General features: G+C 40.8%; 1 protein-coding gene across 1 annotated transcript in view; it reads left to right on the top strand.

Moving 5' to 3' along the window:
* PODN (podocan) overlaps positions 1–17,188 on the top strand; it is a 28,808-nt gene extending 11,620 nt beyond the window's left edge. The window contains exons 6-11 of the mRNA XM_082312686.1: positions 1,458–1,614; positions 3,601–3,716; positions 5,740–6,397; positions 9,196–9,344; positions 11,217–11,418; positions 12,776–17,188. Of these exons, the coding sequence (XP_082168812.1) occupies positions 1,458–1,614; positions 3,601–3,716; positions 5,740–6,397; positions 9,196–9,344; positions 11,217–11,385 (1,249 nt within the window). The 3' untranslated portion in view covers positions 11,386–11,418; positions 12,776–17,188. The remainder of the gene's footprint in view (positions 1–1,457; positions 1,615–3,600; positions 3,717–5,739; positions 6,398–9,195; positions 9,345–11,216; positions 11,419–12,775) is intronic.
* Positions 17,189–17,459: the final 271 nt, after the last annotated feature.

Genomic DNA, 17,459 nt, shown 5'->3' with positions numbered 1-17,459 from the left:
GGCCTTTAGTCTTGTAGGCTCTTGGTAGCTGAAAAGGCTGAATCACTCACTGATTTCTGGCAATATCTCATCATGAAAGAAGCTAGATTTATACGTGTGTTCTTCCTTAATCTGAGTTGCAGAAGCTTCTGTCTTTTGACTTCATATTAAAATTCTTGCACTCTTCTGAAGTGATTTTCACACTCTCCTATACCAATACTAATTTTAATCAGAATAGTAACTCATTGATTTTCAAGATTGCTGATATAAAATCCTAACACAGTTGTTTCAGTTGGTTTATTTGCCCTCAGCAGAGTTCATGGTCTGAGACTGATTATTTGGAAAGCAACCTTTTCAGAAAGGCAAATATTTGTGAGTTAAAAGTACAGCTGACCATGCAGGGTGAACAATATTTTCAGTGTGGCTCTGAACTCCCTGGAGAGTGGTATCACACGATTGTGTTTGCATACTGAGCCTTTCCTTCCTTCTAGAAAGTTGTTGCCAAGTTCTCTGCAACTGGTAGAGAATTCAAGAACAAGTTAAAAGAGCACACTTTGACGCTGTGCCCTTTTGTAGTTTTAACCTGCCTCTACAATTTTAGCTGCCTGCTGCATCTTGGGGTAAACACAGGAAAGGAAGGGGTAATCAAAGTCAGTAAAATCCTGTAATGTCTTTTGTTAAAAAGAAGTCAAATGAATTCATTTAGCAGTTAAGCCGATGAAAAGCAGAAATAACTTCATAGGGGTCGATTGTTTTATACAGAATTAAAACCTGTGTAAGAAAGAATGAATCAATCTTTTAAAATCTGATTGGAGAAACTCTTCTGTGAATATTAAAGGTTAAAAGTAAGAAGGGCAAAGGGAAAATAAGAAACTGTCTTTCTGTCGATCCCAAAGGTTCATTTAAAAACAAAATTCTTCCAGACTGAGTAAATCTTCTCTGTCTTTCTGTCAGTATTCTATGCCTTTCTGAGTTCTAGGAGGAGGAGAGAAACTGTTTCCTGGGGTATTTCCAACCTTCATGGGAGCAGAAAGAATGGAGGGGTGAGAGACAGCTCTTTTCCTTAAGAGATCTACAGGTTGATTTTGCAAGCCAAAGCAGCCCAGAGTTGATTCCAAACAGAAGTTAAAATTAGGGGCATATCTATTAATCAGATATGAGTTCTAAACCTCTCGAGTGAAGCCACCACACCGACAATCTCAGACTTGCACTCAGTTACTTGTTAAGAAGGTAAGGCTACTTGTGAAATTTGTATTCAAACACAGGTTTGGATTTTGAATAGACCTAAATTTCAGAAGGTATTTGGACCAACCATTTGGTTTTGCATCTCTATCCCTTGCTAAATTAAAGGGCACAATTTAAAAACAAATCTAATTATTTCAAGGAAAGAAGAAAAGATTGAAATACAGTTTTTAAACAGCTTTCTCTTGGTAAACAAAAGCCCCTGTTTAAGTTAATCTTTTTTCTCCTTCCAACAGATCTGTGTATCTTCATAACAACAAACTTTCAGATGCTGGGTTACCTGATAATATGTTCAATGGCTCTGATAATGTGGAGATACTCATCATGTCCAGCAATTTCTTGAAGTATGTTCCAAAGAATCTCCCTCCAGCACTATATAAATTACACTTAAAGGTAACGACAACAAGGTTTTGTATTCCTTTACGATTGTGACCGAGTACTGTGTTTGTGTGGGATTCAAACTACACAGCCAAGCCATTTCAGTGCACTTGGAAACATTCCCAGGCCCATTGTAAGTCTCGTCTGCTATATATCCTCAACAGTAGCTGTCTCCCATGTCCTTACTTTTTTGTTCATAAGTAACAGTGTGTTTTTGCAAAACACCAAAATGCTCACAGGGGACAAAAATGCTTTTCTGTGTTTTCAGGGGAATGTATTGCAAATGCCTGTGTGATAGCATTGTTGGTCTCTTCCCTGCGTATAATGATATTAATACATATTAGTACAAGGAGGTAGATCATTCTCCGTGGCCATCCAGTGATTGACCTCCCAGTTAAGTTTGCCACTGATGATGCTGTTTTTCCTGACAGTTGCTTACCCACTATGTACTGGCTTTGCTCACTAACTCATTTCACATAGACTACTGTTTCCTAGCATCAGTGATTTTTGTTTGCTACTGAGCTGGCAGTTCAGACAACACAGCGAAAGTTTGAATCATCTTGACTGCTACAACTTTTCCAGCAATAGTGCAATAGCAGAAGCTGTGGTATTAACTAGTCTCCAGCATTTTTAATTCCGTGTCATCTGACTTCGATAAAAACACTTCATCATGTCTGTGCGAGAGATCTCAGCCTTGTTAACAATGAGAGAGCTGCAGCGGTGGGGAATCCTGGTTCTGCTTGTTCCTAGTGTTGACAGCTCCTTGGACGTGTGCAGACTGGAGTCTGTTATCAGCCCCTGGACTTAGGCAGTTTTGTGTTGCCTCCCAGCTTTCTTTTCCCTTGAAGGTTTCACCACTAATTCCCATTAAAGTCTTCTAGAACGCAGGCTTCTCCAGCTTGAAGAAAAGTAAAGGCAAACAATCTGATCCTTTAAATTGCTGGCATTTCTCTGCGAAGTGTGAAGTTACTAGTCCCCTGCATTTTAGTGCCATTTATAGGTAATCATTATCTCCCAAAGTGGTCTCAGACTTTAAGGACTGCGCTTTGAACTCGTATCCTTCCCTGCTGTCACCAGTTGCATTAAGGGCAGTGAGCTGAAGAGAGAAATGAGCATTTTGTTTTCAAGTGCCTGTCAGTAGTAACATTTACCTTGATATTTTGACTGGGAAAAAACAGGACAATGAGAAATGAGAGAGAGCCAATAGTGGACCAAAAGTGTCCAACAGGTGTACTTTAGATGTGACAGATCTTTTTTTTTTCTTTCACTATTCATTGAGACACTCAGCCAAATCTGTCTGTGGTGGTATCCACTTTCTATCAGTTGGCACATGAAGCTAGTCCAGTCTCTATCACATTATTGCGATACGTGGATTGTGGGAAGTTTAACAAATTCAGTGGATTAGATATCCTTTTACAATTACTAGTGGTTTATATATCCTTTTATAATTCCTACAGTTCCTGTATGGAATTTCTAAGTGGAATTTAGTTTTATATTTTGTTCATGTCTGTCTTCTGGCTATTCCAAAGCCACCTAAGGCAACAGGACTAATTATTTTGTAATCTACATTGCAGGAACTGTACCTTTTGGAATGCCATTAATGCTGGAAGGATGGCTGGTTCCCAGCTTCCAACCTAATTCTTCTTTATGATGAAATCTGTCTTAAAAAATGCAGAAATTTTGAGCAAACTCCAGAGGTAGTTGACTAGATTACATTATACATTTGCACATAGGTGGAAGGACTAAGAATACAAAATAAAACCATCTGACACACAGGCAAATTCTAACTCCTTAGCCCAAAGATTCCATGGGGAATCAATAAAAATAAGCTGTAATATTTCAGTCTAGTATTTGTATTTATTTCTTAAGCAGAATTATAATGCCCCGTGAAATATCTTATGTCTAGCCCTTTTGAAGTTCTGTGGTGTTAGTTGAGCAGAATCTGAATGTCCGATGTTGTTTCACGCCAAATCATATGCTTTGTGCTTCTGGTAACTCTAGAACAACAAGCTAGAGAAGATTCCCAAAGGAGCCTTCAGTGAACTTACAGGTCTGCGGGAGCTGTATTTACAAAATAACTACTTGACTAATGAAGGAATGGACAACGAAACTTTCTGGTGAGACTGAGATCTGTAGTTTGCACCTCTGTTTGTGTCCGTCTCTCTCTTCTGGTACAGTAGTATATCTATTGAAAAAAGTACATCTTTAAAAGTGCATTTATTAAAAGCTGCATGACATTATGCATTTTTCTGCTACGTCTATATGAAAAGGCTTAGATTCAGATGCTGCCATTCAAAAGCAAAAGTCTGGGTGAGTGGTTTGAATTCACACTGCAGGATACTTTTATACAAAAGACAGAACACTGAACATCAGCCTGCATCACTCCCTGATTGCCACAGACCCAATCTCACACCAGGTACTAAGTGCTTTCTGGGAAACGGCCACCTAGAATGATGTTGAAAGCTGGTCTCTGTTCTTCCAAACCAGTCAAAAGTGAGGTTACTTGGGACTCTCCGGTTTCAAGAGCAGTTCCCTGGAAGTTAAGGCCAGACCTTCATCTTTGCTAAAGCCAATTCTGTGTTTCTGTGAAGGTGACTTGAAAGCTGCCACAGATGCACAGTTGTGAATTTATCTGGCACAGCGGTACCCCAGTGCAGATGGATTGCTGGAGAGGAGGGCATGCAATGGTGCTGCTCAATAGCCAGATGGCTGCAAAAGCTTTGCTACAAACTGATGCAACAGAAATAGCCTTTGGCTGTCCTAAATTTAGCCTGGGACTTAGCACTTCAAAAAGTTTAACATTGGTGTCTCTGCTTGCACTGAGTGCTGCCCTTGTTCTACCTGAAAATCCAGATCACACAATCTGTCCTGCCTATAACTTAATTCTGTAAACTTTTCTGATCTCTAGACATGAAAATGTATCAAATTGTGCTTTCCTTTTCTGCATCCCACTCCCAGAAACCTCCCTGAGTAATTCACTGTAGCTGTGTCGTGTCCGCCTCCAGGTCATGTTGGACATCTCATTTTTGTTAAGGTTTTGATGAACAGAGTGCAGTGGCTATAGCTAAGGCACCAGTCACAGTCAGCAGAGGGGGTGGATATTGCTCCTTGCTCTCATGATACTGTCTGTACAGCACAGCATAGTGCTATTGAGATGTACCCAAGCTGGGGAAGCGTTACAACTTGCAGCAATGAAGTGTTTTACCCAGGGAGCATATTTGCTCATTCAGAGCATGCTTGGATAGCTGTGAATGGCAGTGTAGTAACCAGTAAGTAATGTCTGTAAGCCATTAGTTCTCACATTTCCTGAAAACTTTCTAGTCATGTGCAGTGGGTTATATAGTGCCATGCAGATTACAGTCTCATTTGAACTCAGAAACTGACTTGAAATACCAGAGACTAGAGGACTCCTTAGTCCTGGCATATAATACCATTGATCCACATCCAGTTGGTATAAGTGGCTGGTCTGAGGATTTATTTTAGCTTCAACTGAGTCCATGGAATCCAGATTCAGTAGCTTACACAAAGCAGCTCTAGCCCTGACTCACTTCCATAATGCTGGAGGGTCAGGAGAAGTTCACTACCTTAGCCTAGGACACTGAATTAGCATTTCTGCTTTTCATAAGAGTAATATTTCATCATCTAAAAAGCAGCCCTGCTTTTTAGTTTCAATAGACACTTTCAGAGACAGAAATTACTCATGCTCAGGCTGTGCTTTTGTGAAACCAAGAGCTAAATTCTGTGTTCTAATGGTGCTCCCATGGCATTTTTCTTGTGGTATTTGTTCACTGAAATTGCTCGTATATTGCTGTCTGTGGCGTCAAATGAGAGAACAGTTAACGGCAAAACTGATCTCAGGTCTCAGCCCAGTGGCAGTTTGGATGTCTGTGGACCCTAGCAGGTTCTCTTGCTAGTGTGGCTGGGGAGCAGTGGCAGCACCTAGTTCTAATCCCTAACGGCAGTATGGGAGCTACCTGTTCTGCTGTCGACATCAGTCATATCATGAGACAAAAAAGGGCAGTGATGGGAGCTGTGCCGTTAAGACTCTAAAGCAAAGATTGTAAAATTGTAAGGGAAGTTGGTTATCGTTTCACCTTGCAGAATCTAAATGGAGAGTATTTTCTTTCCTGCTTTCCCAAGGAAACTGTCTAGTCTTGAATATCTGGATTTGTCCAGCAATAACCTCTCACAAATCCCAAGTGGTTTACCTCGAAACATTGTCCTCCTCCACCTGGAGAAGAATGCAATTAAGGTGATTGGCAGAGATGTCTTGACCCAAATTAAGAACCTGGAGTACCTTCTGCTTCACAATAACAAATTAAAAGCCCGAGGTATTCACCCATTAGCCTTCCAGGGCTTAAAGAAGCTGCACACTGTCCACCTGTACAACAACATGCTGGAAAGGATTCCCAGTGGGCTGCCCCGGCGAGTGAAAACACTTATGATCCTTCATAACCAGATCTCTGAGATTAACAGGAATGACTTTGCTACCACTTACTTCCTTGAAGAGCTGAACCTGAGCTACAATAAGCTCAAAAGTCCCCAGATCCATCGGGAGGCCTTCCGTAAACTGAGGCAACTAAAGTCCTTGGATCTTTCTGGAAACAATCTCCACACGGTGCCCTTTGGCTTTCCAAAGAACTTGCAGATTCTGAAGCTGAAGGAGAACGAGATAAGCGTCATCCCAAAAGGGACTTTGTCTGGGATGACAAAGCTGCGGGAACTGTATTTGAGCAACAATAAACTGAAAGTAAATTCCATTTATTCAAGAGCGTGGAGAGAACTCAGCAGTCTCCAGGTAGAAACATTACCTTCTCTAATTGTTTTAGTAATGCTGATGTCCTCGTCTGTCTGTCTAAGCCAGTTTGTATAGCACCAATAGTAGATGCCCTTGGTCCTCATGTTTTGAGCTTGCATTGTAAGTGCTACACCTCCTGTTTCTAGAGTAGAAATGATGTGCTGTTGTGCCGGAGTTGGGTACCTCCCACTGCTGACCAGGCTGGTGGTCCACCATGTACTGCTAATTCTGGGAACTGTAAAGACATCTTTGTTTCTGAACCCTAATGGTGTCCTATATTTTCAGATAAACATTAGTGAATGTTGTCATTAAAACTGAAATTATGCCTTTCAAATAGCTTGTCTCCCAGAAGATTTAAAATCAGCTCTGAAGAGACACAGCAGGAGGAAGGAATGCATAAACAAAAACACTCTTAATTCTCAAAGCCCCCGCATCAGCTTATAGTCAGACAGGCCAAGCTGTAGGATTTAGCAGCTCAGCTGGCTAAGGCACCTGGATAGCAACTAGGAGGTCTGGATTCAATCAGCAGTCTTCTCATTTGCTTAATTGTTGGAGAAAGTTAAACACAAACCATAAGGCAGGCAGGAACAATCACATTTGTGCTGTGCAAAATGACCTTTCAGAATTGTTAGACTGGCTGAAGGATTTGTCTGCATTTCCTTTTAGGCAACAGCCTGTTTCCTGCAGTAAAAGGTATTACCTATGTCATATGGCAACCATCTATGGTGCATATGGTTAGGTTACTGTACAGGCAAAGTTTGTACATCTCAGAGCAGGTCAGGGATAAGGGACATGGAGCATGTGTCACACTGGCCCCCGGTGTGTTTTCAGACAATCCAAACATTTATCTGTGTGAACATTTCTCTTTCTGGTGTTTCTGGGAATAAACAATAGCTTGTATTTCAGTTAACGTGAATCAGCAATGCAGCAACCGTATCTGTAGAGCTGTTGGTGTGTTAATGTGTTAATGTTAATTAACATTAATGTGAATCAGCAATGCAGCAACAGTATCTGTAGAGCTGTTGCTTTGCATCAGCTGCAGATTTGGTCCATGGCTTTATTATTACATTTTGCATTTGTTTGGTGCCTCAGTGATAGGTAGGGGTGGGTGGGTGTGTGCAATGCAAATTTATCTAAGATGAAAAGTAGTCTGGAAGGAAGATGCTGTTGAGAATTACAGATGCTGGAATTGTTCCACTGCAGTAGCTTAATGAAACGTAGGCACTGCCACTTCGCTTGCTTTTGTTTTGTTTTTTTTTTTTCCAAACAAAAACAGGTCACAAAACTCATTAGGCAGCTTTAGTTGTTGGTTGGAATGACAAGCTTTCCTTCTTGAAAGGCCCGATTCATAGCTGCTTCACATTACTTTTATTTTACTGTCACTCCCTTGTAGTCAGCGTCAAGCCAGAGAAACACTTTGCTAAATCAAACATTGGCCCTTTAGTTGTACCTACCTCACAGTAAACCCTGTTCATATTAAAACACATACTTAAAATTTTGTTAGACTAAGGGTGCATTTTTAGCTGTTGCTTTTTTTTCTGAAACAGCGTTACTACTTGTTAGTTATTTCCATGATAGTAGATATGAATCTTTTTTATCATTAAGGGCTTAACCGTGCAGTTGGTTTATGAGTTGGTACACTGGAGTGGATTTGACAAATAACCATCACATAAGATCCTGATTGTGCATGTACTTAGCATACGCTTCAGTCCACACTGTTTCCATGGAAATCACTGAAGACTATCTGCAACTGCAAAGCTAGACATTTACATAATTGTTTGCCAGACTGGGATTATGTGGAGAATAAAACCACTGAAAACATGACAATCATTTGCAGATGTGTAGCTCTGAATAATGTGTAATTAGTATGTCAGCTTGGTGCTATGAAAATGCTACAATACAGGATAACGAAACACTTACTTTGATCCATTTCCTTGCTTAAAATTTATCTGAGAAATATTGATGGCCTTTAGTCCTGATATCTTCATGCCTTGGTCCATGTTAGAATATTTCCATGTGTTTTTACATGTAACTCTGACTAATGTAACCTTAGCTAGTGAAGTGTTTGCAGTAGCAGCTTCCAAGGAATTCCCGTGCATATCTGAAACACTGCTTTTAATTCACTTTAAGCAGGCATCTCCTAAAGCCTGGGGACAGAGATAAAGAAACGTTTGGACTCCTAAACAAATCAGCATGATGTCTCGTGTGAAGTCATGATGCTAAACGGTAGTGTAAGAGAGCAGAATTGTCATGGCCACACTTACCTTGATGCAAATTAGAGGTAGATGAAATTAGTTTATGCTACAGTAAATAACACTTCAGTTTTCCACCATGAACTCAAACTGAACCTTTCTGAATGGCCGACAATGTACAGTTTCCACTGTACACATGGCGTTTGTCATTTTCCTGACCTCACCAGAAGCGAGAGGATCTGAAGCAGACTCACCAAAGTACCATCTGAAAAATAAAGCCCATTTCCAGATGATTTTCAAACACAACAAATCCTAGATAAGCTTTGCGTAAACATCTCACTTCTACACTGTAACTATATGAAGTTTTTTATAACTGCATACATATATATAATATATATGTATTTTTCTAGACTTATACGTTTGTGTGTGTGTGTGTATATATATATATATATATAAAAAGCAATGGATAAACTTCCAGAGGGGGTGTGTGTGTATACAGCCATCCTTTGGAAGCTTATTTGCTGTCAAACTTAAATCTCTTTTTGGACTGCTGCTAATATTTAAATACAATTATTTATTTGACCCCTTGTTGTCTCTTCCTTGCAGTCACTAGACATGGCTGGCAACCAGCTGACTTCTATCCCATCAGGCCTGCCAGAATCTCTAGAATACCTGTATCTTCAGAACAACAAGATCACAACGGTTTCAGAGAATGCTTTTGAATCCACACCCAAAATAAAGGGGATTTACCTCAGGTAAGGTCAAATTTCCACTTCAACACACAAGATTTTTTTCTTCTTTACCCACTTTATAATTGCTTGCTTTTTAGAAAGTATTTAAATTCCTAACTTCCTAAATAAGCAACTTTGTTTTATCGTAATGTATGATGAAACTATGTCCACCTGCTGAGGAAAGACACGGATACACATAATAGGCTCTTTCTGTTTGGAGAGTTTGTCCTTTCTGTGCTTATTAGAATGGATTAGGCATGTTAGAAATTCTGGGAAATTAATGGCATATTCCAGTATTCATCTGTGAACTGAAAGTTTACAGTCCACTTGTAGGACTACAGCTTCGCCTGGGTCTGTTAGCCCTGGATTTTGACAAAATCCACCTCTAGTGAGGCATGTATGACTAATCTTGAAGTTGTGCACATTCCCTTGATAGTTTTGTCAGGAACAGATGACAAGCTACAACTGTGACAGTTATGTAACTACGTTTAGAAAGCTTTTCTGTTTTTTTTCCTACTCTGTCGGTTGGATGAGGACCTTGTTTTCACAGGTGACAGACACTGACCTTTTTCACATACAATGTAAAGTCACAGTATTGTAACTGATTTAAGCAAAGGTTTATACTACAAGAAGTGAAGAAAGAATCTGGCCCAGTAATATATTAAATTTTAATCTGATGGAACATTATTGAAAATATTGCTTAGAAGTAATTTGTGAAACCCTACAGAATATTCGATTAAGCTGATCTCATGGATGTGTTCAAAATGCCTAGGCTGCCTGCTGCACAAGACTAAATAAAGCCTTATTTTGTCTATATGCAAATAAACTGTTCTGTAGTTCTGAATAGTTCTGAATTATACCTTTTTGGATGAATGATTCCATACCAAGCAAACAAAATTACAAAGTCTGGTGTAAATTAGAGCAGTCTGTCTATTCAGCTGCTCACGTTTATGAGATTTTTGTGAATGCTTGGATGCAAACCAGAAACCACATTCTATATTTCTATATAAAGAGAAAAAAGGAATTTGCAAAAATGTTTTGCATATTTAGGAGGCAGCTCCACCCAAGCTAAATTGTATTTCTTAATGGGAGGCTATTAATCACTGCAGTGCTGTGAAACAGTAATATACATCTGGAATATTAGGCAGAATATGATTTTAAGCATGTTCAAGAGTAACGGACCAAGCAGTATATGTGAGAAGTTCTTAAACTGCAGATTAGTTTATTTATATTCTTGGAAACCCAAATAACAGATGAAAAAGTACTGCATGTTGCTTTGTTTCTAAAGGGATCCTTTGTACTAGTATTTTGAGTTTCATGGGAGAAGAATTAAACTATCAAGGGATGACACAAAATCTCATGAAAAAGCAAGTTACAATTTGAAATGTGGGCTATGGAGCAGATGCCTTTCCTCTCTGGGAAGGAGAAAGCAGAACACCAAGAGAAAGAATTTGTGGGGGAGGAATTCCAATATTATAATTTTTTTTTTCCTTGCAGAATACAATTATAGAAGGGGGAAGAGGGGCTGGGGCAGAGAAAAGTAGGAGTTTTTTGAAAGCTCGGTCATTGAACTTGAAATCAGTGGGAGATACTTAATATTTCCCAGTATTTTCCTGCAAGGTCCTTTGTGATGATACAGAGCGCTGTGAGCAAACTTTGTTCAGTCACTGCATTTGCCTGCTTGCTAATTGGTACCTGTTTTCCCTTCCTTTTTCCATCCAGAGGAGTCAGTACTCTTAGAATGCTGTTGTGGGTCAGTGTAAAGTTAGAGTAACTTGGGTCAGTGTAAGTTAGAGCAACTCTACAGAATGGTTTCCTCCTAGTCTCCTCATTTCTGTGTTGGATTTAAAAATGGGCTTATTTTAATAGGAAGACCTTTTGTTTGTTTGTTTAAAGGTTTAATAAGATTGCAGTTGGAGCACTGAAGGAAAGTACCTTCCAAAACCTAAAGCACTTACAGGTACTGGATATTGAAGGAAACCTTGAATTTAGCAATAGTTCAAAGAATAATGATGACTCAGAAGAGGAAATCGAAGATGAGGAAGAGGAAGAAGAACTGAGATAAAACATGAACTCACACAAGCACATCATGTGGGAGGTAACAACTGTCATTTGGTTAAACCAAGGACCCAGTTCTCAGACTCTTGTGTAAATAATTCCAATTTACAAGTATGATTGAAACATAATCAGTGGGTGTCTGAGCCCTAAACTCAAAGACTTTCACTATAACATGTCTGGGAATTGCAGAATCAAAAAGGGTTGAAAATACATTATTTTGTAAAATGAAAGAGTCAGTATCTATCTGTGTTTTATTGGAGGCAGCGGACTGTTCATAGTGGCTTCTGCTTATGGCCACAGCAGACACAATAGGTAAATATGAAGGTCATTATTTACTAGTTCTGATAACAAAAAATGAAAAGGTATTTCATGATATTTTTAAGCAACTAGTTCAAAAGGAAAACAAAGAACAAACCGTGAAGCTTACTGATGCAGAAGACCATGTGAGCTGAAAATGGATTTAAAAAATTAGACAAATTAAAGGAAGGTAGATCCAGTGGTGTTTGTTAAATAAGGCATTAAGATTATGACCTCCATCTCAAGCAGTCCTTAAATCACTGACCGCTGAGAGTGGGAAGATAATACTATACTTGGCATATTTCTTATGGAAAGAGTATCTACTTCAGGTCACTTTTGGAGATGGTATACAGGACTGGATAGATGCCTGGTCCAGGACAGCCAGTTCTCACAACAGCCTGTGCTTTTGCTACTGCCAAGTCTCGGTGAGGGTTCATTGCTCACTTTGCCCAGATTCACTGAAAGGCCTGTGGCCAGTTACAGGTTGTGATTGCTGCTGACTTTGATTCCAGACTGGTAATCTTGAAATTAAGATCTCAGTATTCCATAAACAATCTGGCCAGCCACTTGATCTCTCTAGTTGAACCTCTTTTCTTTTCAACTGCAGAAGAAAAGATGAAGGGAGAATGATGTTTGAAGAATATGCATTTTTCCAAAAGAAGAATAGGGATCTGCTTTATGCATCTGTTCAGCATTTTATGTTGAAAGATGAAGAGGTTCAAGACACTACCCTCTACTTTTTGAGATCTAAACTCTAAGACTGGAAAAAAAAAAAGTTTGGTTTTGTCCCAAACCAACATTTTGTCATGGAGAATGACACAAGCAAGGGCTAGGAATAGTGCTAATATGCTGAAAGGATGATGGGGCTTGAAAAGGGCAGAAGCTATTTGGAAAGTCAAACATTAGACCTCCTGGCTGGGCTGTATGAAAACATTGTGAGAGAAGAAATAATTTATATCTGCAGTACATATAACTTCCGAATCAACACATCTCTGGTTTAGTTTGGGGCACGTGCGACATGTCAGCAGGTACTAAGTCTAGCATATTCTGAATTCTGTATTCCATTATGTAATTGATTTTGTTTTTCTGATGTTTTGCAGGAAAGCATATGGAAAATTACATATATGTCTATGTGTATATATCTATATAGATATATAGAGAACACTTAGCAAAACGTGCAATGAATTACGCAGAAGCTGTCATGGCACTGGGCCAGGCTCATGGAAGACAGTGTGTTACAGTGCCTTATTCAGGGAGAGACCCTGAATGCCTTTCCAAAGCTTCCAAATCATCTTATACAAGACCCTGGATCATAAGGGATTGCTCTGGAACTCACAAAAGCTGGCTTTTGTTCCTTCTGTTTCTCTTCCTTCACTGTTTCCATCTGTAATAACAATATGGGACTGCTTTGAACACATGCCTTCAAATTCTGTTTTTGTCACTGCATTTTAAGTGAACCATGTATATGCTTCTTTTCTTTTCCTCCACCCCAAAGAAGCTGTTGTTGATCAGGCGAGATGGATATTTGCAGTAGTTTCATGTGTGGAGCAGTATATGAGGCATTTTGGTCATCAAGCAGCAGTAATAGTTCTGGATGCAACTATTCCTCTGTTATAACAATGTGTATATTTGGATGAGAAAAACAAAGTAAGGCTGGATCCCATAATATTTTATCTCTACTGCCAAAGCCTGCAGTATATGCCTGTTTTAGAAAGGTTTTAAGATAAAACAATTGCTCTTGTGAATATATATAAAAAAATCTGTATGTCTGCCTTCCAGAGCTTTGGTAAAGTTTCTGTCTTGCTGTTGTTTGCCCATGTGGCAGTTGTGTGAATGTCTCCGAAGGTATGTCCAGAAGACTGAGTAACAGTATGCAGTTTAATATATGTGGTAGAATTTTTCACATATTGTGTATCATTCACTTTAAGAGTCAGAAGTGAGACTAATGAAGCAAAAGAGATACGTGAGTGTGGAGAAAACTGTTAGGTGTCAAGAGAAATTTCTTTTTTTAGTTCAAGTCTGGGGACAGTACCTGTTGTGATACTCTCTTAAAGCCTGTCTTATGGTTTTGAGCATTCTGAGCTCCTGTTGAAATCATGGAAAATAAGGAAACCAAGGAAAAGAAGACTTACAGAGGTACCTGGATGGCAAGCTGCTTATTTGATGATGTCCTTCATCTGAGGTAGCTAATCTGCTTGAGGAAATGTTCTTTTCTTTTGAGGATTTCGGATTGAACACGTGTTGTTTTGCATTCTGCATTCCAGGATTTACTTGGAAACACAGTTGGCTTAATTTTTTACCATCTGTTTTTCCTGCTGGAGAAGATCTAGTTCCACACTCTCCCTTTGGGTTCCCATAGCACATGATAGTAATTTCAAGCTGATATTTCCTACCTTAGACAGTTCAACACGATGATGAATCATAGAAGGAAGGATTGCTTCCTGAAAAAAATAAAAGCTTGGCCCTAAAAATTGCAAAAACCCCACATTTTTTAATATCAGCTATACAGCTTAGTGAAAAAATAGCCTTCCAACTGACTTTTGGGATAGATTTCTATGTAAAATCTCTACAGAATATAGCTCAAATCAATTAGCTATCTCCAGCAAACCCCAGTGGAAGTTTTGCCAGTCTTTGGTGAAACAGACCAATTTATTATACTACTGAACAAGCTAGGAATATGCAGATCTGTACAGTTTTTTTGAGAACTGTTTGATTATCTTTAAACTTCAGTCCCTTACGCTGTGATTCTGTGAGAAGTCAGGTGCCCCAGACTCCCTTTGAATCCCTTGAGAGTCTGATGTGATGAATGCGGGGGTGAAGGTACATTTTAGCACCTTGTAGAATCAGGCCCAAACTTTCAGGGTGATACATACACTATTAAAAGTCTTAATCAAGCATCAGCCTTTGCCAAAGGAGACCCACCGACAGTTGAAGGAGCATATCCTGTAGACCAAGTAGCGTTAGGAAACCCTTTCCCAAGTTTATTTCAAAATAATTGCACACTGAATCTGTCCTTTAAAGGGGACAATGTTTCCCAGCAGGAAAAAAAAAAAAGACGACACTCCTTCCCCCCAGTAAAAGCCTCAACCCCCCCCAAGAGGAATGTCTTTTGATTGTCACGTGAGAGATTGATGAGGGAGAACCACAGGCTTGATTCCTCACTTATCTGGTATCATCAGCACCTATGACATTGGACATAAAACTGTCAAACCAAAATGGTAGTTTGTTTCTTTCTTTCAAAGGAATAAGAGGCTTTATGAGTGATTAGGAGGAAGAGTCAGAAGTCCACAGGACTAAGCCTGCATATTTTTGCCTGTGGGTGGTACCTGTAAACCAAAGGTCCAACCCAGACCTTGGGTGGAGCAGGACCCAGGAACAGGGTCCAACTTTATTATTTCCTTTAGTGAAAATTATGAGAGTTGGGAAGTTGGCCTCTCCCTAGGCCACAAAGTTGAGCCAGAAAGAAACAACACAACAGTTGTTTTCATGTAACTTTCTTCCTATGAATTGCTTGGATTTGGGAAAGAGAAGAATAGAAAGTTTTTAAGGCTGAGATAGATGTGTGGATAGTGAAAACTTGAAGTCTAAAACATTCAGTTGGCAACTTTATTCCTAAGTATGCATTTGCACATGCTTGGTATTCATGCGTGGTCTGTGTGGAAACTGAGGTCTGAGTTTATTTGCTGGTTTTCTTTTAAAGGCTATATTTCCTCATTACAGAGCATACTGCACAAAATGGGGGGGAAATGGGATTTTTCTGAGATTGGGTATGATTTTTCACAGCAAAAGGAGTACAAATGCAACACGCGAGCTATCAAAAACTCAGCAGGTGCCAAAAATAGCCCCTGGATAATGCGCTTTTATTTCAGACGGTGGGCACGCAGCCCGGCTGCGTCTGCAGTGTGGACAGGCCATCCTGCAGCCGTTCTCCCCCTCGTCCCCGTTCCTTTGGGCTCCTCGCCCCCATGGATGTCCCCTCCCGAGGACTGGGGCACCCAGCGCCCACTCCCTTCTCGCTCCCGTCTCTCCATGCCCTCCCCTCGCTCCTGCCCCGCACTGCTCCCCTCCAGGTAACTCCAGGGGCTTGTTATTTGGGGGCTTCTGGGAAAAAAGGCCAAGGATAATTGTATATTCTGCAGAGGTTTTATTTCCCCACAAGGGGGTTATGGGGCCTTTTCCCTCCCTGGGTGCTGGGAAGGGCCGCAGGGCCCATGCTGAGGTGCTGGGGGGTCAGACTGGATCCGGGGAGCCTGTTTCCCTCTGCTCCCCACGTTCACAGAAGTGGAGCGGTCCTCCTGCCCCAAATGGGCAAAAAGGCCCCACAAAGGAGCTGGCGCCATCCCGCCTGCTGTGAGGAGGCGAGAGGCCCCAGCCATGGCAGCTCCTCTGTGGGGAGGGAGGTGGCACAAGGCCGAGGCCTTCCCGCCTCCAAAATGGCGCCCTGTGAGCCCCTCTGCGAGGGACAGCAGGACCTCACGGGTGACTGGATGTCCCTAGCCTTGGCTGGCAGGAGGGGTGAGTTGTGGGGGACACCAGCAGCCATGCTGCCAGGGAGGGAGGCAGGGTGAGGGGCTGGGGGCACCTGGTGGGGGAAGCACTTTTATGGTTTGGTGAGGGGGCTCCTGCTCTGCCTCAAAGGCCTCGCCACACCATGCTGTGGTGTTTGGGGTTTAAGTAAGTGTTACATTTAATGAAGAAGAGGTGCTTTACACAGTAAGTAGATACTCCTAAAGAAAAATGAGTTAAGAAAGAAAAAAAAAAAACCTCCAAAGGAAAACTTTCGACCAAATTTGAACAGGGATGTGGTGGGGCAGGAGGAAGGCTGCAAAGTGCTCCCTTGAGGGAGCGACAGCAGCTCCTAATGAACCGCCAACTGCAGACCTCTGGCAGCAGCACAGCATTTCTGCGAGGCTGCTTCCTCCGAGAGTTGCCAGCCACCCTCCTCGCAGCCAGCTCTGGGTCAGACAGCCATGCTGGGGTGAAGATCTGCTGTATCTTCTGAGCTTTGGGGACTTGGAGATAATTTTCATTAGCTCCCTCCCACAAATACTACAGGACTGTCCATTAAAAGGGCTATTGTGGAAAGAATCCTCCTGCAGGTGCTGAAGAATTGGACTGGCAGGCCTGCTCCTAAGGCGTTTGGGGTACAAACCCCCTCCTCCTCTTCTGCTGCTTTGCAAGAGGGATAGAGGGGACTTTTTCCTGAAAAGGCTGAGGATCTGGAGTAGCAGAAGTTAGGTATGTGCAGGAGTGAGGCTATGGATCTGCATTAACAAAGTGGATGAGAATGGGAAGTGTCCTCCTCCCTGGCACCCAGCTGCAGTTTCTTCTGCTCCTCGGTGGTCCATGCAGAGAGGGGAGGCAGGAGGGGTCTGATGGAAACTTCACATTTGTTCTCTTTTGACAGTGGTTCCTGATGGTCAATAAGAGTTTAGTTTATGATGCTGTTTGTCACCATGTTGACTGAGCCCACTAACATTTTTACAAATTTTGCTTACCAAAAACTAATAAGAATAAAGACATATTTTACAAATAATGTTTTTGATGGGAAGCAGTCTCTTGGAAAGCTTCTATGATCTAGTCCAATATCCTATTAATTGATTTCACTCTATACTGTAATACTGGTGAGCCTTTCTCCCTGGGTTTGGGAATAGTTGTCCTAAAAACTTAAACGTATATAGATTTTTATATAATATGAATTTAACCTTGTTTTTCAAGGTATTTCCTTCTCTAATGTGATTAATTTATGGAGATCATTGTAATTGCTTTATTATGTTGCTAATA

This window comes from Platalea leucorodia (genome assembly GCF_965183815.1).
Source record: "Platalea leucorodia genome assembly, chromosome: 5".
NCBI classification, from domain to species: Eukaryota; Metazoa; Chordata; class Aves; order Pelecaniformes; family Threskiornithidae; genus Platalea; species Platalea leucorodia.
Note: the sequence above shows the minus strand (reverse complement) of the source record. Positions and strands in the feature narration are given on the sequence as shown.